The 22,700-nt window shown below is 44.4% G+C and overlaps 3 protein-coding genes across 5 annotated transcripts in view; 1 reads left to right on the forward strand and 2 right to left on the reverse strand.

Annotated features, from left to right (window-relative positions):
* Window positions 1-3,496, reverse strand: part of LOC143512886 (uncharacterized) — an 18,933-nt gene extending 15,437 nt beyond the window's left edge. For both annotated transcript variants that reach the window (XM_077003661.1, XM_077003660.1), the window contains exon 1: window positions 2,747-3,496. The gene's annotated coding sequence lies outside the window, so the exon portion shown is untranslated. The remainder of the gene's footprint in view (window positions 1-2,746) is intronic.
* Window positions 1,851-21,831, forward strand: nkain5 (sodium/potassium transporting ATPase interacting 5). 2 transcript variants are annotated; one of them, XM_077003664.1, is made up of 6 exons: window positions 1,851-1,980; window positions 18,820-18,957; window positions 19,215-19,295; window positions 19,839-20,036; window positions 20,139-20,199; window positions 20,742-21,831. In XM_077003664.1, exons 1-6 carry the CDS (start codon window positions 1,945-1,947, stop codon window positions 20,753-20,755), a joined length of 528 nt encoding a protein of 175 aa, XP_076859779.1. In that variant the 5' UTR covers window positions 1,851-1,944; the 3' UTR covers window positions 20,756-21,831. The 2 variants fall into 2 exon arrangements, with proteins under 2 accessions (XP_076859779.1, XP_076859778.1); XM_077003663.1 differs by lacking the exon at window positions 1,851-1,980 and adding an exon at window positions 4,561-4,835.
* On the reverse strand, window positions 9,561-15,104 carry LOC143511529 (uncharacterized). The gene is made up of 2 exons (XM_077001134.1): window positions 14,954-15,104; window positions 9,561-14,737 (listed from the first exon to the last, which is right to left on the reverse strand). Exon 2 carries the CDS (start codon window positions 14,130-14,132, stop codon window positions 9,561-9,563), a length of 4,572 nt encoding a protein of 1,523 aa, XP_076857249.1. The 5' UTR covers window positions 14,133-14,737; window positions 14,954-15,104.
* Window positions 21,832-22,700: the final 869 nt, after the last annotated feature.

A 22,700-nucleotide genomic window follows, 5' to 3' on the forward strand; every position in this document is an offset into this window, starting at 1 on the left:
TCTCTCTCTCTCTCTCTCTCTCTCTCTCTCTCTCTCTCTCTCTCTCTCTCTCTCTCTCTCTCTCTCTCTCTCTCTCTCTCTCTCACACACACACACACACACACACTTACTCATCGGCGCAGATGGAAATTCTGAAGTGAGGGGGACCAAGCTGTACAATATATACGTTTATGCTTGTAGATGCTAGATTTCGGATGGGGTCTATATAAATCTGGAGAGGACATGTCCCCCCCGTCCCCAGTGCCATCTGCGCCCCTGCACTTACTCAAAGCCCCTGATGCTTCTTGCAACCAGCATGTCAAACACAAGACCCCCTCGTCTAATGTCCGCCCTAATAGACTCTATTAAAAAGACACTCCAACAAAAGACTAACCCAAACAAGGGCTGAAGGAAATGCTAAAGACCAACACAGGGCGTCACATCAATCACCCACCTCCGTTCTACATGTAACCCCGGCCTTTCATTTTAATACGTTAGTGCTGTCCCATACACACACCCACGGACCATTGCAATTCCACCTCTCATATTGTTGGACCCTGTTAACCAAATGCAGGCAGCGTCACAGGTTTCTGTGCTGCTTGCATTAAGGGTGGAGCTGTCGTGGAAAGCATGTGTACCACTGGAGCAGCTCCAGCAGTGCAGGGCTTTGAGGGGTCGTGCGTCCCACTCGCCTCTGAGTGAGACGAACACGTGAACTCTCTGCCGTCTGCAAGATCTGGAGCTCGTCCTCACGCATCACAGTGACTGTGAATTAGCGACAGCTTAGCAGGACTGTGGTGCAGGAGAGGTGTCCCTTCCTCCACACACCGCTGTCAGGAGGCCGTCAAGATCACACACATTCCCTTGCCTCCTGCAAGTCATTTAGGATACTCTCCCATGACACGTGTGGTACTCGCATTCGTGCACTCTTAATGTGCAATGTTTCATATTTGTCGTGCAACGTGCTTTACACATTCTGGCTTTGGCTGAGTCCTTAGGCAACAAGGGCTCTGTTAAGTACGCTATGGAACTGTAGTATAGAATTGTAGTATGGAACTGTAGTATGAATGTACAGTGCAGAACTGTAGAATGCATGTGTAGTATGGAACTGTAGTGTGTAAGTGTAGTATGGAACTGTAGTATGTATGTGAAGTATGGAACTGTAGTATGTAAGTGTAGTATAGAACTATAGTATGTAAGTGTAATGTGGAACTGTCTCCGGAGGCATGGGGTAGGGCTGGGATAGCGTAGCACAAACACTGTCCTGATCTCTCTGTCCTGATATGGTATTTCCCTTCTCTGGTGCTGCAGGCTATGTGTTAATATTAATTACAAAATCACGTTCAAGGCAGAGAGTCCACATTAGCTGGTCTACCTGCTCATATCTCACATGCACAAACACCTGCATTGAGTTACCATCATTTTGTCATTCCTTTTCATGCAGCAGCACCCAATTAGGAAGAATGAATCATCAAATTAGGCTTTACCCAGGAGTTTACAATCTACACTGTTCTCTGAACCCTTCAGGTTTCCAAAGGCATGGAACAGGGGTTATTTCTCAGGATGTGTGTATTTGGCTTTGGCCATCACACATCTGACGTTTCATTTAACCCACACAGCTGGTGTGCACGTTTCTCTCTGCTTCACTTACATGGGCAGCTGTGGAGGAACATCCTCCAGTCTTCTACCATCAGCTGGAGCCTTATATGACTGAGCAGTCTGCCCCAAAGATTTCTGAGTCATTTTGTGTGTGTGTGTGTGTGTGTGTGTGTGTGTGTGTGTGTGTGTGTGTGTGTGTGTGTGTGTGTGTGTGTGTGTGCGTGCGTGCGTGTGCGCGTGCGCGAATGTGTGTAACTGTTCCTGGCCCTGAGGACTATACCCAAATTTTGCATCACGAACTGCGCCTCATTTACAGCTTTCCTCTTCTGATCTGGCCACGTATAATCGGCAGCCCTGGTAGTCTGTATGGACTGCGGCACTTCAGTCACCTACAGACAACAGGTTAGAGGCGCCGCATCTGTGGAGACGGGCAAACCCCCTGTCTGCTGTACGGGTATATCGCCACAGCAATCGCGCTACCGATTCAGTTTAGGAATACGAGGATGAAGCATGCACGAAGTATTATTTCCGAATTGACAAGGCTAAACACAAGCGCTGTCACGCATGTTAAAATGTGGTCTGCGGCGGTCGCAATCTCGTTCGGCGCGAGTCATTCGTCCCTCCTTTAGGCTCGGTAAATAATCTAGCAAGATCAAAGTCAAAATGTAGCTACGCGCAGTGCAGACGCGTACCCGGAGCCAGCTATCGGTGTAAAAGCCAGAGCTTGCCTATATGATTATAGCCAGTCATTGAATGAATAAACTCTATAGCTGCTTTAATAGCACTGCTGACAGGAATACTAAGGAGAAATGTTTACAGTTACGCAGAAACCTGCTGTCTCTTTTTACAAGAAAGGTCCTTTGGCAAACCATTTAATTGGTCGTCGAATCACAAAGGGCAATGCAGATACACTGTCTGTTGCACACGTGTCGGCTGTTTTAGATAGACAGTGACCGGAGTCCCTAAAATATAGTGATCTAAACGCTGTGAGCAACACAACCGTTATATTAGGATCATACAAGTTATTGATGTTTAATCTTATTTATTGACGTTTGTTAGAACCTTATTGTGCAGGTGGCACTGAGGCGGTGAAAGGCTATGTAATCGTACAAAAGAGCCAGACGTAGAGCTCAAAGCACGAGCCTCACGCCAGGACGCACATACTCACTCAGCTTAGAGCTTCAGGGAGCGCGTGGCCGCGCAACATCCACCTTGCTGGCCTCTCGCTGCGGCTGGATTCTCTGACTCCCGGTCGCACTCCGCAACTCCGCAAGCATAATCAGTTATCTGCGATGAGTTCGGAATCGTGTGTTGCGGGAAACGAGCGTGAGGCATGGCATCTGACATCCGCATCGCAACCTCTGACCAATCCCATTGTTAGTACACTTGGCTTCTCTGGCACGGCAAAGCAGAAAGACAGACGTTTGGGCTGTTCCCCGCCGCGGCTCGGTTTTGATAGCTAGATCGCGTCAGCTCTGCCTCCACTGAAGCTCAAAGCCTCCTCATCGCCTCAGCCCAGTCTCTCGCTTCGGCGACGGTACCATGTGACAGCGCGGTACCCAACCGCTCCATTGGCATCTGGCTTCTGCGTCGCGCGCCACCCAGTGACACATACACGCGCTACAGGAATTAAACATATGTAGATATAAAAGCAGGAAAATGCGAGTCTGTCTATGGTGATAAGTGGTATCACATAACGAGCTTCCACCCATTTCCTTAGACATTTACAGGAGTCACACCATTTGCATGACGAGAACAGTTCTGTACAAATATAGTAAAACTACCACTCTTTCTATATTGTTTAGCTAAACAGTAGCCAAAAAGACCACGCCTTCATCTACACTACCACTGCGTGAAAGCAATGGGTAATGAAAGCGATCAATGTTTTTGCCATCGAGTATTGCGTTAAATAGCATCCTGCGTCCTGTATCGGTGTATTGGCGGGTTGCTTTGCTGACTCATACCGCATGCACTCCAGCTGAACACCGCCTTGGTGCCTACAGGTAGGTGTGTGCACAGGGCAGGCCAGGCCACAGAAAGGTGTAAGGTTGTCGGTGAAAATCAGATGGTATCATGTATCATGCCAGCAAGGTGAAGAACCTTAAGGGTTTTAAAAATGGAAGCTCAGCACGAAGGAGACGCTAACTTTGCTGTGTCCATCTGTAGATGTACATGCTTTACACACACGCACGCACGCACGCACACACACACACACAGACACACACACGCACGCACGCACGCACACACGAAAGAAAGGCAAGGGAAGGAAATTCTAGTGCTATACGCTCACACCCTATCAATGTGCAAAACATTCATCCCGCCTTGGAAAATATATGGGATGTGTGCATATGAATAAGTAAAAAATATGCGCACTGATTTTGCAGGGTTAGTGCTTGCCAAATGCTACAAACAAAGCTTTAAACGTGCAATTTAAAGTTTCATATTTACGATTTTTAAAATACACTCTGTGAGAGGTTAATTCATCGATGACATTTCTCCGCAGTGTTACGAGCTCACTCATAACCACACTGAACTGAAGGACATGTTATTTTACAAAGTTTGCTTCCGCTAAAAACTAACCAAGTATTTTGGAATTTAAACGAAATATTGTTTAACTGATACGGCTGAGCATAGAGAATCACTGCATTTATAGAGACGACCATATAAGCCATTTTTGAGGATTTAAATATGAAAGTGGGTTTATATTGGTGTTATTTTGGATCGTAATGAAGGGCAATGGTGTAGTCTGAATGTAGGCTAATAAAGGGGTTTCGTTTTCTAATCAAATATGTCAAATGTGCTAGTGCGTTGAGTGTATTGGCGTGGAGCTTGACAACATCCCTGACTGATTTAACTGAGCTACAGATGACCGTCTGTGTAAATGTTTCCAGATTAGTAGCCCTCAAGGGCTCCACCTGCTGTTATATGTTCTTAGTGCATTGGGCGACCACTCGTTCCTTCCTCCTTAAGTAAAGACACAGCCCGCATATTCCCACCCAACCCCCGCCTTCTGAGCTTCTGTTTTGACTCGCTCGGCTACCAGAACATACACTTCACGGTCCAGTTGTTTGTGGAACCGTATTTAGTGAATTCAGCACTTGTTGAAAATGAAAATAGTCGAGTAATTATTCCGATATTCACAACTGAATCGCAGCTCTAGCTACGTTATTTTCCGTGGACCGTTGCTTTTGTTGGTGGAGAGAATGGGGTGCTGCTCCCGGAGATGCACGCTGATCTTCTTGTGCGCTGTTCAGCTGGTAAGAAGGTTATGAATGCATTCAAAAACATATGTGTGCGTTGCTTTTAGTCGCATGCACAGTCTGTAATTAAGCCAGTGCGCCACCAAAAAAGTGTTTAATTAGAGGCAGCTATTTTCAACAAGTTCTAACACCCTCAGAACAGCTCAAATCTTTTTTTAGAATGCAATATGTGTTCTCGAGTAGACTGCGATTGGAAAACCTTCGGTTCCTGCAGTGGGTCATTGTTTGAAATGAGCAGACGACTGATATTTTCGCTGGAGCTGTGAGTTCAGCGGTAACGGCAAAGCAAAAATATCGTGGCAATAATTACAAAAACTGACCGTTCAAATATATTTAAAAGGTTTGGGTTTTGTTTCGAGATTTTAAGTAACCTAGTATTTAGCCTATGCATTTTAGTTCTCAGTAATATGATTAATAGATTCATAGATTAGCAAAACAGATGAGGAATACAAATATTCTTATACATTACATAAAATGCAATTTACATAAATTATTAAGCTGAATGGCAAATGTTAGTTACGATAAAGTTATAAAGCTAAAACAAATACAATGTTAGATACTAGCCTATTATGCATGTATGCAGCGTAACGTTCGTTTAATAACAGACAGGCATACAGACAGACAGAACTTTATTATTGCATATAGTTTAGCATCTCCCAGTGCAATATGCAATATATACAGACAAATAAATTGCAAATAATTTATAAATATTTGAGAAGTAGTGACACATTATGAGTATGAAGTATGACTCACAGCCACTGTTTATATGTTTATACACATACAAATAATTTGGTACTGTAACATGAAAGATGGCAGAAACACCATGTTTCTGTAGAGTCTCCTGGCAACCAGTCTGCCATCACATTTTGCAGTGCATGATGAGAGAAAATTAGAGGTGTTGCCTTCTTTCAATTGTTCAATGTGGATTCATTTATGAATCAGAAATATGTGTTGATTCCACAGCCAAACAAATGCAACTCCCATCATAGCATTCAGCAGCTGAATATAGTGCACCATCACCAACTTAAGCATAATGCAGTGCACCATCACCAGTTTAACCATAATACAGTGCACCATCACCAACTTAACCATAATACAGTGCACCATCCCCAGGTTAACCATAATGCATGCACCAACACCAGGTTAACCATAATACAGTGCACCATCACCAGTTTACCCATAATACATGCACCATCACCAGTTTAACCATAATACAGTGCACCATCACTGTAGCAATCCCAGCTGAAGAATGGTCAAAACTCGAAACTGATGATTCGTTAGATTTATTTGATGTCTTCGGAATTCACCGTAAGAGCTAGTTAAAATGGAACAAAGTTTGCAATTACCATACAGAACAATACAGACCATGAAAGCATGTTCAGTGCAAAACAAGTTCACAATCGCAATCAATATCGGTACAATGTATACTTAAGTGCTCAGACCAAACAGACAACAAAAAAGAAATAAGCCTCTGGCAATTAAACACCTTCAACTCAGTCAATCATATAAAGTATTTACCTTGTTCGCCATTCAGCTAGGTGCTAGTTTTCCTTTTATGAGAGTCCTAACCACCTTCCTTTCTTGATGTCGTTTTGCCTTCTTTTCGCGGCAGTGACATAAATACGCTGCGCAGCGTCACAAGTGGGCGGCGCAGCAGCAACCACCAAAATAAGAGTCCTTTCTCTTACATTAATAAGCAACAACAAAAAAAAAAACAACTGAATGTGTCAGATCCTTTACACTCCCACCAAATCACAAATACGACACACTGGGAATCATTTACTAGTCATGAGTGATTTCTCTAGATTAAGGATCTTCAAATGCTAATGAGTTTACATACAACCTGAACCTGAATCAAATATTTCATTGTTAAAGCTAAACCTCAGACTGAAAAATGTGGACGTAAGAAAGTAAGTAAAACATTATTCAGACTCCAACAATAGTACAAGTTTCTGAATTGGCCGTTCAACTATAGATGGGGCACTGAGGCGCTCACCATTCTTGCCTAACTTTCGATCGCCGAGTTGTATTTTGACTCTCCTTACTAGTCCATCTTTGGCAGTAGTGGTTTCCAAGACCCTAGCCAGTTGCCACTCATTTCTTGGTGAGTTGTCACCTTTCTCCATCACTATGTCTCCAATCTGCAAATTCCTTCTTGGGACATGCCAGCGCTGCCTAGTAGCAATGTTTGCAAGATACTCCTTGCGCCAGCGACCCCAAAACTGCTCCGAGAGATACTGAACATGCCGCCACCTTTTCCTTGCATACACATCTTCCTTGACAAATGTGCCTGGTGGGGGCAGAGGTGTAATATTCTTCAAGGTGAGCAAGTGATTAGGCGTAAGGGGCTCTAGGCTATTTGGATCACTGAGGTTGTTGACAGTTAGAGGGCGATTATTTACAATTGCCATTGCCTCATACAGAAATGTCCGCAGAGAAGAGTCATCTAGTCTGCCTGAAGTGAGTGAAAGTGTATTGTTCAGGACTGCTCTTACTGTCCTGATCTGCCGTTCCCACACTCCGCCCGCATGACTTGAGTGAGGTGCGTTCATGCAGAAGTCACACTGATTCTGTGCAAGAAACACAGCCAGTCTTTCTGTATTAATTTCATTTAGTGCTCTCTTTAATTCATTTTTGGCCCCAACGAAGTTACTTCCTTGATCAGACTTGATCTGCCGTACTGTACCTCTTATCGCAATGAAACAACGCAGCCCATTAATGAAGGCATCGGTTGACATGTCAGTAAGCATCTCTATATGGACAGCACGAGAGCCAGAGGTGGGACCAAGTCAGTGTTTTGCAAGTCTCAAGTAAGTCCAAGTCTTTATACCTCAAGTCCCGAGTCAAGTCTCAAGCAAAGACACTCAAGTCAAGTCAAGTCTCGAGTCAAGACAGGCAACAGTCAAGTCAAGTCCCAAGTCTGAAACTTGGAATTTCAAGTCCTTTCGAGTCTTTTTTTTTTTTTTTTTACCAATGTTGCAGGTATATTTTAAATGTAAATAAATTTAAATTGTAAATTCTTTTTTAAATCTGTATTCTCCTCAAATCTTGATAAAACATGTGCAACTGAAAACACGAAGTATAAAAAAAAATTAAAATTACACCTCTTTATTGCACAGTTCAATTTGTTAAACTTAGCTGCAAAAATATTCATACTTTAAACTACAATTTTCCAGAAATAAATATTCTGTGAAAAAGTCATAAGTAGAACTCCATATTGATATTTATGATATCAGGTGATTGTACTGTGATATTTTCACAGTACAATACAAAGAACCATAACAGCATTTTCCCTCTCTTCTCTTATCTGGTTTCTTTGAGAACATGTGTGAGTGACACAAGACAAACAAATATAAGAACTGAACAATTAACAGGAATCTGCAACTTTAGACATTTCAGTAAACTATTCTGCATTGCATTTGCTGGCCAAAAGTCTGTATGTCATTTGTGCACGATGAATGATGTCCCCATAGCTGAAAACTCGCTCCACTTTTGTCAATATATTTTTTTCTCGACGTAGATGTCTTCAAATACACAATCCATGCTGAGATAGAACTGGATATTATGATGGTGACAGAGAGAGGCTCTCTTCCCCGAGTTCAGATACAGAACCCAGGGTTGCCAACCCTCACGCATTGAGCGTGAGACACACACATTTGACCGTCTTCACACGCTCTCACGCCACACATCCGATTTCTCACGCCGGAAAAAAATCTAGTTTATTTACCTCTGATCCACATCTATGATTCAATGAGTTACTAGTTCGCTCTGGCACCAACCACTGGCGATCGATCGATCGCGATATAATACTTAATTTGTGTCCATTTTACACCCCGCCCGGTAAAAATTTACGTTCGCCAACCCCCCATTTGATTGGTTGTGCTGCAGCTCATGCACACACACACGTACAGAGTGTGGAAAAGCAGAGGACCGGTCTGCATCAGAAGGACGGAAATGAAATTAATGGGGCACACTTTATAAATATTAATATGCGTTTTAAAATTTAGATTTAGGGTTAAAAAATCAAGTCTTTGCAAGTAAACAGGTTCAAGTCCAATTCAAGTCCCAAGTTATTGGTGTAAAAGTCCAAGTCAAGTCTAAGTCTCTGAATATTTTTTCAAGTCAAGTCAAAAGTCTTAATATTAATGACTCGAGTCTGACTCGAGTCCAAGTCATGTGACTCGAGTCCCCACCTCTGACGAGAGCAGAAGCAGGTAAATAGGAGACCGTACCTTTTGTGAATGCTTCGACCCTGCCTTGTTAAAAAGGGACCAAAACAGTCCATTCCACAATAAGTAAATGGTGGTGATGGTATCAGTCGCTCTGGTGGAAGGTCAGCCATTTTTTGCTCCTCTACAGGTCTTCTTTGCTTCCTACAAGTGATGCAGTTGTGAATAAAGGATGCTACAATCCTATTGATGCCTGGGATCCAAAAACCGTTGGATCTAATCTCATTTATTGTAAGACCCTTACCTTGATGGCGGACCCTTTCGTGGTAGTGGGAAATTATCATTTTTGTGATGGGGTGATTTTTAGGAAGAATTGCAGGGTGTTTAAATGAGTTAGGAAGCGATGAATTATGAAGTCTACCTCCCACCCTGAGCACACCATCCTTATCTATGAAAGCATTAAGAGAATGCAATTCATGATGAGATGGCAGAGAGGTTCCTTTGCTTATTTTCTTCAACTCGCATTGATACACCTCTCCCTGCAGGGCCTTGATTATGGTGCATTGTCACGTTCAGTCACAGTAGTTAAGCTGTTAGACGTGTCCTTGTTGATTCGTCTGAGGATGCGAGCAACTGCCTGTGTCACTCTTCGCCATGAGGAAAAGTTAGACAAACGATCTATCAGGCTTAGATGTTCTGCAGCTTCCGTGTTCAGAGTGTGTACCACTTTGATTTCTGGGTCTCCAATGGGTAGTTCTAAAATAACATCTGATGGAAAGTGCATGTCTTTCTCCCATAAAAACCTGGGTCCTGTGAACCAGTTGGAGGACAGCAGCTCACTGACGGTCAAACCTCTCGAAGCATGGTCTGCTGGGTTTTCTGTAGTAGGGACATATTTCCATTGCTTAGGGGTTGTGCTGAGATGAATTCTTTGCACCCTGTTAGCTACGAACGTGTGGAATCGCCGTGCCTCATTATTTATATAACCTAGCACCACCTTGGAGTCAGTCCAGAAAAATTCTTGAACGTTTGCATATCCAAGCTCCTCTTTCAGCATATTGCTGACCTTTACCGAAACAACTGCAGCTGTCAGTTCTAGCCTCGGGATTGTTGTAAGCTTTGTGGGAGCTACTCTTGACTTTCCGATGACTAAAGCACAGTGAACCTCTCCATCTTCATTACTGAGTCTCAGGTATGAGCACTGACCATAGCCACTGATACTTGCATCCGAGAAATGATGCAACTCTGTTCTGATGATTTTTCCAAAGTTAACAGGTGCATAGCTTCTGGGAATGTCAATCTTGTCCAGATTGTTCAGATCACCTTTCCAGTGTTCCCACCTTGGCTGAAGTTCAACTTTCAGGGGATCATCCCAGCCAGTGCCGTGTCTACACATCTCTTGTAGAATTCGTTTTCCAGTGAGCAATATGGGTGCCACAAACCCTAAAGGGTCATACAAGGACGCAACTGTTGATAAAATTCCACGACGAGTGGCTGGCTGGTTTTTGAACTTGATCTTGAACTTGAAACAATCAGAATGTGTGTGCCATAGAATACCTAAGGCTCTTTCCAAGGACGTGTCATCAAAGGCCAGATCCAGCTCTTTAACATCATTTGCTCGTTCTGTAGGAGGTATACTTTCCAAAACAGCTTCATTATTCGATACAAATTTGTGTAGCCGTAAGCCACCCTGAGCACAGAGGTCTCGTGCTTCTCTTGCAAGCTTAATGGCATCTTCTACACTTTTTGTGCTAGTAATCCCATCATCAACATAAAAGTCCTTCATCACAAAGCTTGCACCTAGGGGGTACACATCACTGTTTTCGTTGGCTAGATGTTTCATCCCATAGTTTGCACACCCAGGGGAGGAGGTGGCACCAAAGAGATGGACCTTCATGCGGAACTCACAGGGCTGTGCATTGAGCTCTCCATTTTTCCACCAGAGGAATCGAAGGTAGTCTCTGTCAGATTTGTCCACATGAAACTGATGGAACATTTTTTCAATATCGCACATTAGTGCAATTGGGTGTTGACGAAAACGAATGAGGATACCAAGCAGGTTGTTAATTAAATCTGGTCCAGAAAGAAGATGATCATTCAAGCTTGTACCTCCATACCGTGCTGAACAGTCAAATACTACACGCAATTTGTCTGGTTTCTTTGGGTGGTAGACACCATGATGAGGAATGTACCATTTCTCTCCTTCTATTCCATCATCCCTTATTTCTTCTGCATCTCCTCTCTTTATGACCTCGTTCATGGACATGACATAATGTTCCTTATGCAGCTCATCTCTTAACAGCCTTCTCTTGAGATGGTTGAGTCTAATTGTAGCAAGCTGTCTATTGCATGGCAGAATGGGCCTTTCCTTAAAGGGCAAAGGCATCTCATAATGGCCTTGAGCATTTTTCTTTATGCTGTTCTTTAGTTTACTCAGGAAGAGAATATCTTCCTGAGACACCTTTCTACATGCATCGTCAATGTCCTTAAAGTCTAATTCTAGTATACGAACAGCATCTGCTGGAGTGACAGGGGGGAGCTCCCTAACAGCCACACGATGACACATGCTACTGGATTCAGACATATCGAGATATGGTAGTGAACATCCCACAATGCTCCACCCCAGATCAGTTTGCACAGCATACGGTTCTTCAGACCCTCCTACAATTACTTTCCTTGGTGCCAAGGCCCTCGAGCAGTTGTAGCCTATTAAAAGGCCAACCTCACAGTCCATTAGTGGTGGGATTTCGTCTACAATGGCTGCAAGATGCTTCCAGTGCTTGGCTGTGTTGCTGGTAGGAATATGGGTCCGATTTACTGGTATACAATTCTTGGTGTACACAGGAGGTAGGTCAATATAAACAGCAGAGCTATAGCCTCTAACGCGAAGCCCTGACACCCTTTCGCTCTTTAGAACTGTGTCCTTACCAATCATGGTGGTCAATTTCAACTTCACTGGATGAGTGTCTGCTTGTAAACCATCACTCACCTCTTGATCAATGAATGTAGTATCACTCTGTGTGTCAAGTAAAGCATAGACAAGCTTTTCAGAACTCGGACTGGTCTTTGATGAGACCCATACAGGCACAATCATTGAAGTGTTGATAGACGGTTCTTCTCCAGCTACGTTGAGAGCAACGGCTTCCACTGCCTCACTATTATTAGCTTGTGCTGAGGCCATAGGAGGTGCGGGTTTCTGAGTTTTCTCATAGGCATCATCATGAAGACATGTGGGATGTTTCCTCTTGCAGGTTCTGCATAGGAGACGCTGGCGACAGTCTCTTGCACTATGTCCATGCTTTAAACATCCATAACAAAGTCTGTTCTCTCTAACAAACTTCCGACGCTCTTCCAAAGGCTTTGCTATAAATGCAGTGCAGTTATGAAGCCGATGTTTATTATCTTGACAGAGCATACATGTTTGTTTAGTATGCGACCTTGTTACCCTATCATCATCTGTGTTTGTTTGTGTGCTGAAAACACTGGCCTTGTTCCTCTTGACATCCTTGGTGGTTCGTTTCTCTGATGCAGATTCAGAAGAACGGAGTGCATATAGAGAGGTTATTGGATTGCAAGCAACCTCTGCTTCCACTGATACAAAGGCTGCAAATTCTTGGAAGGTAGGGAAATCTTGACTTTGGTTCAGTGTTTGCGTGACTTGTCTATTCCAACGAGAAGCTGCCCAGTCTGGCAGTTTTTGTACAAGCTTTTGATTTTCTTCGCAGTCATTTAATATTTGGAGACCCTTAACATGAGGCATGGCATCCAGACAGGCATTCAAGAAGTCAGAGAATTCTCGCAGTCCCACAGCATCCTTGTGTTGAACCTTTGGCCAGTTTGCCAACCTTTCTCTGAAAGCCCTTTGTATAATGAATGGTTGACCATACCGCCGATCCAACTTGCTCCAGGCATCTTGATACGCTTCAGCATCATTTCTGTAAAAGGTACCATCTAGAGTTTTACGAGCTGGACCTCCTACAAACCTTTTTAGATAGTACAACTTGTCAGCAAAGGAAGCACTCTTTTGATCAATGAGTGACATAAAGGAGTTTTTCCACTCAACGAACTGCATTGGATCACCAGTGAAGACAAAGGGTTCTGGCACTGGAAGTCTATTTAGGGCTATGCTGTCTTGAAGAGCCTGTGCAAGAGAAGACATGTCTGTCTGTGGTACTGCAGTTACAGTGTTGGATGAACTTTGAATAGGGAGTTGGCTAATGTCTTGATCTGTCCTTGGCTCATACGCAGTGAATGAATTATCAGTTCTGTATACTGCTTCTTGGCTATAGATACCCAACCTAGCCTGAGCTACTTTTAGATCTTTCTCTGCCTGTAACCGTTCTAACTCACGTTTTTGAGCTTCAACAGCTTGTTTATGTTGTTCTTCCAAATGCTGAATCTTTTCTTTTTGTTTATTTTCTTCCAATAATACCTCATACATAGCTTCCTTAGCTGCCACATCTGCTGCAGCGTCTGCACACTTAGATGCCAGGCATGAAGTCACGGAGTGATGACTGGAGTAATGACTAGAATGGATGATGGACTTGTGGCTCACCCGTGAGATAGTAGATCCATAAATGGAACGAGCATGGTCACAATCGAGCAGTGTGAGAAGTCGACCTTTTTCCCTATCAGAGTCAAACTCTCCATCTACACGTGATATCCTTTCATAAATGATTTTGGTAATATCAGCAGTTACTGACACACATGCATCAACCTGTCGTCGTATTTCAGGGTGCAGTGCATTATGACGTCTGTTTTCTTCATAAACACCTGTAACATCATCCCTTGCCTTCTCCAAGTTGTCCACTAGAGCAGTTAACTGACCATCTGAAATATCTGATTTAAGTTGTTGGCGTGCACCTCGGGCCTGAACTTTCCATTGGTTGTACATGGAAATAAATTTTCTTTCCTTTTTATGAGCCTCCTCCTTTTGGAGAGAGAGCATTTTTTCTGTAGGTTTGGGTGCGCGTTCTGAACGGCGAGGTAGATTGGATTCATTTTGAGATTCTTGAAACTGACCTTCTAATTGTTGGTTTTCTGCAATGCCAGTTTCATTTTCAACCATACGCACATGTTTGGAACTATCAGTTTGCTTTTTAACCCTTTCAATTGGATTGGCCATTTGAATTGTAATTTAGTAACACAGTTAAGAGCAATGATCACAGAAGAAATCACAGCAAAATAAATCAAACAGACAATTATATAAAAACTGTAGTTAATCGGCACTGCTACTAAAGATATGCCACATTAAACTAAAAGTGTCCACAAAATTACTATACATGAACTGTAAATTAAAATTATATATAAGTGTCCGTTTACCAAGACAAGCACCAAATTTATTTTCCCAGTTCATAAAACTAATTTGGTTTCAGTCACTGTGATTGGAGAAGATATTTTCTTCCTTTCTGCCTTGCTATTCAGCTCTCACCTTGAATAGCCGTGTAACTTTTGACCATCGCATCTAATCCATTTCAACTGCCGCCTGTAGGAGGCGCAAAGTCACTACCGTAGGCCTTGCTGTAATCCGTATGAGAACTGGAAGTTAGCAACCCGAGATGAAATGCTACCGTGAAACCTTTCGTCGCTAATTCCAGCCGTGTTCGCAGCAGTCGTCAGGATTGATGAGGGTCAAGCTCTTACTGTAGCAATCCCAGCTGAAGAATGGTCAAAACTCGAAACTGATGATTCGTTAGATTTATTTGATGTCTTCGGAATTCACCGTAAGAGCTAGTTAAAATGGAACAAAGTTTGCAATTACCATACAGAACAATACAGACCATGAAAGCATGTTCAGTGCAAAACAAGTTCACAATCGCTTCTCACAATCACAATCAATATCGGTACAATGTATACTTAAGTGCTCAGACCAAACAGACAACAAAAAAGAAATAAGCCTCTGGCAATTAAACACCTTCAACTCAGTCAATCATATAAAGTATTTACCTTGTTCGCCATTCAGCTAGGTGCTAGTTTTCCTTTTATGAGAGTCCTAACCACCTTCCTTTCTTGATGTCGTTTTGCCTTCTTTTCGCGGCAGTGACATAAATACGCTGCGCAGCGTCACAAGTGGGCGGCGCAGCAGCAACCACCAAAATAAGAGTCCTTTCTCTTACATTAATAAGCAACAACAAAAAAAAAAAACAACTGAATGTGTCAGATCCTTTACAATCACCAACTTAACCATAATACAGTGCACCATCACCAGGTTAACCATAATACAGTGCACCATCAGCAGTTTAACCATAATACAGTGCACCATCACCAGGTTAACCATAATACATGCACCATCAGCAGTTTAACCATAATATAGTGCACCATCAGCAGTTTAACCATAATACAGTGCACCATCAGCAGTTTAACCATAATGCAGTACACCATCAGCAGTTTAACCATAATACATGCACCATCAGCAGTTTAACCATAATACAGTGCACCATCAGCAGTTTAACCATAATACATGCACCATCAGCAGTTTAACCATAATATTGTGCACCATCACCAGTTTAACCATAATATAGTGCACCATCACCAGCTTAACCATAATACAGTGCACCATCACCAGTTTAACCATAACAGTGCACCATCACAAGCTTAACCAAAATACAGTGCTGCATACCTGCATTTAGCCTTTTATATTAGGTCATTCTCATTTCCAGCTGATGCTCAACAGATACCTTAAAATGCGGATAATGGAGTTTGTATGACTCAGCCAGTTTGCTTATTTGGGAGACATTTGTTGTGCTTTGTCACTAACAGAAACAGGGTGAGGGAAATGGGGGTGGTGGTGAGGGAGGTGAGGGTGGGTGTGAGGGAGATGGGGGTGGTGGTGAGGGAGATGGGGGTGGGGGTGAGGGAGATGGGGGTGGTGGTGAGGGAGATGGGGGTGGGTGTGAGGGAGATGGGGGTGGTGGTGAGGGAGATGGGGGTGGTGGTGAGGGAGATGGGGGTGGGTGTGAGGGAGATGGGGGTGGTGGTGAGGGAGATGGGGGTGGTGGTGAGGGAGATGGGGGTGGGGGTGAGGGAGATGGGGGTGGTGTGAGGGAGGTGAGGGTGGGTGTGAGGGAGATGGGGGTGGGTGTGAGGGAGATGGGGGTGAGGGAGATGGGGGTGGGGGTGAGGGAGATGGGGGTAGTGGTGAGGGAGATGGGGGTGGTGGTGAGGGAGATGGGGGTGGGGGTGAGGGAGATGGGGGTGGTGTGAGGGAGGTGAGGGTGGGTGTGAGGGAGATGGGGGTGGTGGTGAGGGAGATGGGGTGGTGGTGAGGGAGATGGGGGTGGGGGTGAGGGAGATGGGGGTGGTGTGAGGGAGGTGAGGGTGGGTGTGAGGGAGATGGGGTGGGTGTGAGGGAGATGGGGGTGAGGGAGATGGGGGTGGGGGTGAGGGAGATGGGGGTGGGTGTGAGGGAGATGGGGGTGAGGGAGATGGGGGTGGTGGTGAGGGAGATGGGGGTGGGTGTGAGGGAGATGGGGGTGGGGGTGAGGGAGATGGGGGTGGGTGTGAGGGAGATGGGGGTGGTGGTGAGGGAGATGGGGGTGGGTGTGAGGGAGATGGGGGTGGGGGTGAGGGAGATGGGGGTGGTGGTGAGGGAGATGGGGGTGGGTGTGAGGGAGATGGGGGTGGGTGTAAGGGAGATGGGGGTGGGGGTGAGGGAGATGGGGGTGGGTGTGAGGGAGATGGGGGTGGGGGTGAGGGAGATGGGGGTGAGGGAGATGGGGGTGGGTGTGAGGGAGATGGGGGTGAGGGAGATGGGGGTGGTGGTGAGGGAGATGGGGGTGGTGGTGAGGGAGATGGGGGTGGGTGTGAGGGAGATGGGGGTGGGGGTGAGGGAGATGGGGGTGGTGGTGAGGGAGATGGGGGTGGGTGTGAGGGAGATGGGGGTGGTGGTGAGGGAGATGGGGGTGGGTGTGAGGGAGATGGGGGTGGGGGTGAGGGAGATGGGGGTGGTGGTGAGGGAGATGGGGGTGGGTGTGAGGGAGATGGGGGTGGGTGTAAGGGAGATGGGGGTGGGGGTGAGGGAGATGGGGGTGGGTGTGAGGGAGATGGGGGTGGGGGTGAGGGAGATGGGGGTGAGGGAGATGGGGGTGGGTGTGAGGGAGATGGGGGTGAGGGAGATGGGGGTGGTGGTGAGGGAGATGGGGGTGGTGGTGAGGGAGATGGGGGTGGGTGTGAGGGAGATGGGGGTGGGGGTGAGGGAGATGGGGGTGGTGGTGAGGGAGATGGGGGTGGGTGTGAGGGAGATGGGGGTGGGGTGAGGGAGATGGGGGTGGGTGTGAGGGAGATGGGGGTGGGTGTGAGGGAGATGGGGGTGGGTGTGAGGGAGATGGGGGTGGTGGTGAGGGAGATGGGGGTGGTGTGAGGGAGATGGGGGTGGGTGTGAGGGAGATGGGGTGGTGGTGAGGGAGATGGGGGTGGTGTGAGGGAGATGGGGGTGGGTGTGAGGGAGATGGGGTGGGTGTGAGGGAGATGGGGGTGAGGGAGATGGGGCTGGGTGAGGGAGATGGGGGTGGGTGTGAGGGAGATGGGGGTGGTGTGAGGGAGATGGGGTGGGTGTGAGGGAGATGGGGGTGGTGTGAGGGAGATGGGGGTGGGTGTGAGGGAGATGGGGTGGGTGTGAGGGAGGTGAGGGTGAGGGAGATGGGGGTGGGGGTGAGGGAGATGGGGTGGGTGTGAGGGAGGTGAGGGTGAGGGAGATGGGGGTGGGGGTGAGGGAGATGGGGGTGGGTGTGAGGGAGATGGGGGTGGGTGTGAGGGAGATGGGGGTGGGTGTGAGGGAGGTGAGGGTGAGGGAGATTAATTAATGTGTCGTATTTTGTCAATTGTGATTTTTACACCCCAATCGAAATTTGTCCTCCGCTTTTAACCCATCTGTGCAGTCAGAACACACACACACTAGTGATTACTAGGGGGCTGTGGATCACACGTGCCCAGAGCGCTGGGCAGCCCTAGCCCGGCGCCCGGGGAGCAGTTGGGGTTAGGTTCCTTGCTCAAGGGCACCTCAGTCATGGCCTCAGGTCTGGGAATTGAACCCACGACCCTCCGGTCACAAGACCAGTTCCCTACCACCAGGCCATGACTGATGGGGATGGGGGTGAGGGAGATGGGGGTGGGGGTGAGGGAGATGGGGGTGGGTATATTATTGTAAAGCTTTATGAAAGGAAGCAGCCTCCGCCCCCATGCCTACGCCCTTGCTCACACCCATTAACTCTCATATGTGTAATCAAGTGACTGATCTCTAAGGAAAACTATCTCCTTTTTCCAACTCTCTCTATCTCTGTGTCTCTCTGACATGCATTGTAACCCCTTGGCTCTGTTACCTAGGCAACCTTGAGTGAAAAGCTAGCAGATGATTTATTTTATTGTGGATCTCTGGAGACTCGCCAAAGATGGTGTCTCCATGATGATGGTGAATGGGACGAATGTCAATTTGTCTAATGTCAATCACTCTTCTTCTGGCTGTTGGCAGGTGGAATGGGTGTTTCTGTTTCAAAAAAATTGGTACATGAAATTATTTGTTATTTTTAATTTATGGGGTAGAAGTAACCAAGTTTGTATGAATTTGGGCTCTTAATGGGAAGGGTCTGGGTTTGAATCCTGGCATACAGCCACTCTTGAGCTCTTGAGCCCTTAAGCCATATTATGACATACCATGCACTCTGACCCCAGATTCCCCAAAAAGCTGGGATATGTGACTAAAGGTATTTGATTGCAATGTACACATGTAAATGTATATATGACAAATAAAGGCATTCCAGCTGACCTTGTTTTCTTACCTTGTGACTCTCTCTCTCTCTCTCTCTCTCTACCCCTAGATCACCGCTTTGGAGAGGCAGGCTTTGGATTTTCTGGGCTACCAGTGGGCTCCCATCCTGGTCAACTTTCTTCACATCATTGTGGTCATACTTGGACTGTTTGGGGCCATCCAGTACCATCCTCGCTATGTTGTACTTGTATGTACATGCTTGCTATTTTGCCTTGGTGATTGGAAGCATTTTGCACTGGATATTGCATGCTGATTATGTCTAGTAAGAATAATCTATATTGCATTTATGGTTTTTATATCTCTACAATGAGGAAGAATATAGTTTCGCACATCAGCTGGTTTTCATTGGCAGCACAAAGATTATGAATGCACCAGCAGATACAATTCAGTATGTCATGAATTAATTTGTGCAGAACAAATCACATATACCTTGTTCCCTTCCAGTACATAGTCTGGTCCATCCTCTGGGTGACGTGGAATATCTTTATCTGTTGTCTTTACCTCGACCTGGGTGGCCTTTCTAAGGTAATCTTCTCCACTCTCCAGTATGCTGTGTGTTGCATCCAGGCTGGCATAGTGCCAGAAATTACTCCATATCTCTTATTTATCTATGACAAAGGCATTTCTATAACTTATTTTGGATATGAGCTATGCCCGTCGATAGCTTGCATGTTGCATGCCTTACCCCACCTGTCTCTGTGACCCTGAACCTCTGGTTCTCTTCCCACTTGTCCCAACAAAAACAAACACACACACACATGCACACAGTTTTTCACCAACAGCAGCTTGTGTTGGAAGTCATTAACATTATGCTGAATTGCATTTACATTCGATTGTGATATTCATGGGTAAAATGTATTCAGATAAAAGCCTATTACAGGACATCTGCTAATAGCGTATTGGACAAACATCAGTGGTAGATCACTAATTTGGGTGTTTTTTGTTGGATAATTGTGTTTTTTCAATTACTTGGAGAAACTCACTTGTGTGTGTTAACATATGGTATCCTGGCAGTGTGCTTGCAACGCACCTTATAATTACCACTTATACCCCTGTTTTTTTGTCTAGGATAGTGACTACATGTCTCTGGGACTGTCTTCCCATGGGTCCTGGTGGAAGGAGAACAGCCCAGGCTGTGAGAGCAGGGACCCTCTGACGGCTGAGTGGCCCAGTGGGGACAGTGCCGCCCTGGTGTCTGCTCTGGGTTGCGTGCTGAAATACCAGTATATCGAGGTTCTTCACAGTGCCCTCCAACTGGTCATTTCTGTATGTAGAATGTGCAAAGGCTTCAAATTGTTCAAGTTCTTATAGGCAGTTGTGTAACAGAGTTACTGAACCGCCAATGATTTTTTCTGCGCATTCCCACAGCTGCTGGGGTTTGTCTCGGCCTGCTACGTGGTCAGCGTCTTCAACGAGGAAGAGGACACTTGTAAGTGAACGGCACTAGCGAAGCACGCTCTCCCTCTGCTGAGTATCTTCACAGAAACCAATTATTTCATCATGAGAGTACTATGGAATATTGGTGGTTCTTATTCTGTGAGGTTTCAGCTGATTTCCCTGGTAAAGTTTTACTCGTTTACAGCCTTATTAGACAATGATAATTTCCTCTATTCCTACAAAATTAAAAATGGCTCACAATTTTCCTTAATACATCTTGGAAGCTAGTTTTAGTTTTGTCCAATTATGGAGATACAAAAAACAAAATAAAATGTGATATACTGTGTGTTGTGTAACTGTCTTTTAGTGTGAAGAGAGACAGTGACTGCTACTACAAGCAGATCGGAGGCTTAGCTGAGTCTTTAGTCAATGCTCTTATAGCACTGGGATCTAAGGTCATTACAGCATTGTAAAGATCTATAATCAAAAAGCAACAAAGGAAAGCAAAAATACTCTGCATACTCAGGAAAGGGTAGGGTTGTGCATGTTTTTGTGTGTGGGTAATTTTGCTATTTCACTATCTATTTATTTCAGACCTATATAAGTGAGGAGAGTCTGGCCAGCAAATATCAAACAAAGGCTGGAGCTTCAAGAAAAAAAAAAAGAAAAGAATGGATGGACCCATTTCTCAGACAAAAATCTAATGGCCTACCTCATGAACCACTGTACGAGTCATTACTCATGTTTGTGTTTTTGAACCACTGGTGCACTTATTGTACCCCTTATCTTTCTGTCACAGTCTATGACAGCTGAGGAATAGTGCTCATATCTAAGATATAAGCACAGTTTCCGGTACATATTTGTTTAATATTTGTGACTCATCCGTCTGTGACAAGACACACAAACTAGTGACTCGGAAAAGTCTTTTCCTAAGTCGCGTGATTTTTTATAATGATTAACTACCATAAAAAATATATTTTTAGAGATATTTTGAACATTATGCATTTTTTAAACATTTTCTGAACATATGGTTCTGTATGGTGTTCCTTCTCGATGATTACAGAAACAAAAGATCAAGTAATCCTGCATCTTCTAAAAGAATAAAAATAACACTTTGCAATATAGGCACACGTGTGTGGGAGTGCAAGTGAGTGTTGTTTCCTTGGTGCAGAGAAAGAATGGATTATATATGAACTCGCAATTTCACATATTTAATCCCATGTCTAATAATGTAAATAGAAAATTTACTGAGCAGCTATCACATCTGCTATCTAATGGACCTCAGTTTTTGCCAATATTAATGTATGCTTGCCACAACTTTATCTGTGTCTTTTGTTTGTAAAAGAAAGTTTGTTTTTGTTAACAAACCTTGCAAATGTGGTGTCATTATTAAAATCGCATTAGGTTTTTGTATTATGATACAGGAGGGACAGTGTCATCAAAGTTCACCGCAAGAATTGGCTACATCTAGTGGTAAAGACTCAGGTTGCACCTATATTGATGACATCCTTTTGTAATTTCATTATTAATTATTGATTATATTCAGTGTATAATTTCATTATTAGTAATCATCATTTGAACTGTTAATGTTAAAATGTGAACATTGTATTTTCATTTAAAGTTGCCAATAAATGTGTATTTAGTGTATTCTGTGAATGTGATTAAAAAATATAATTTGCCTTAATTTGGTACAGTATGTTTACATATTTTGTATAAAAATCAAGAGGCCTACAGACCCCACCATAGTATTGAATGATCAAGTGTAGGCCATAGGCTTCTTATGAACAGGCTCTTATGCAGGCAAGAGTTGTCCCCACTCTCTGTGGACAAGGAGCAGGGAAAACCTGTAGCTGTGCAGGACAGTGAAACCCCTGGTCAGGGGATCAAACTGCAGGACAGTGAAGCCTCTCGTTTGGGAGCAGTGGATCATCTGGTCAGGGATTGAAACTGCAGGACAGTGGAGCTCCTTGTTAGGAGTTGAAAATGTGCAGGACAGTGGAGCACCGGCTCAGGAGTTGAAACTGCAGAACAATGGGGCCCCTTGTTAGGAGTTGAAACCCTTATTTTGGGCTAGCAGGACACTCAGGTCGTAATATATATTTCACTTACAAATGTCTTTGAAATATCAAAATTATTTGACATTCAATATATGCACTTCTTTCCTTTTCCCCACTCTGCATAATCTCTTAGCAGTACACACAATCATTAAATAAATATATTTCTGTAAATGCTTTTAATATATACGATTACAGGTAGGGTTAGGTGTTGACCAGTATATAGCAAGGGTTACATTTATATCTATGTCAGATTAACAGTTTTAGATTTTAAGATACATTCCTTTTACCTTGGGGTAATAATTGTATTAATTTTTTGACTTTTTGTTTGCTCTAGGTGGGACAACTCGAATTCTAGCAATCAAATGTTTATGTTTTATTTTTACATTTAGTCATTTACATTTAGACTGAAAATAGAAAAACATTATTATTGGTAGTATTACTATTATTACATATATTTATCACATTCTGAAAGGTGTGCGCGAGTGTCAATTTAAAT

This window comes from Brachyhypopomus gauderio, chromosome 4 (genome assembly GCF_052324685.1).
Source record: "Brachyhypopomus gauderio isolate BG-103 chromosome 4, BGAUD_0.2, whole genome shotgun sequence".
NCBI lineage: Eukaryota > Metazoa > Chordata > Actinopteri > Gymnotiformes > Hypopomidae > Brachyhypopomus > Brachyhypopomus gauderio.

Bases quoted from the DNA above. Each gene is read 5' to 3' on its own strand.
- nkain5 (XM_077003663.1), top strand. From the start codon at position 4,782: ATGGGGTGCTGCTCCCGGAGATGCACGCTGATCTTCTTGTGCGCTGTT. The intron at 18,958-19,214 runs GTATGTACATGC...GTTCCCTTCCAG, and splicing joins ATCCTCGCTATGTTGTACTT to TACATAGTCTGGTCCATCCT. The intron at 20,037-20,138 runs GTATGTAGAATG...GCATTCCCACAG, and splicing joins CCCTCCAACTGGTCATTTCT to CTGCTGGGGTTTGTCTCGGC.
- LOC143511529 (XM_077001134.1), bottom strand. From the start codon at position 14,132: ATGGCCAATCCAATTGAAAGGGTTAAAAAGCAAACTGATAGTTCCAAA.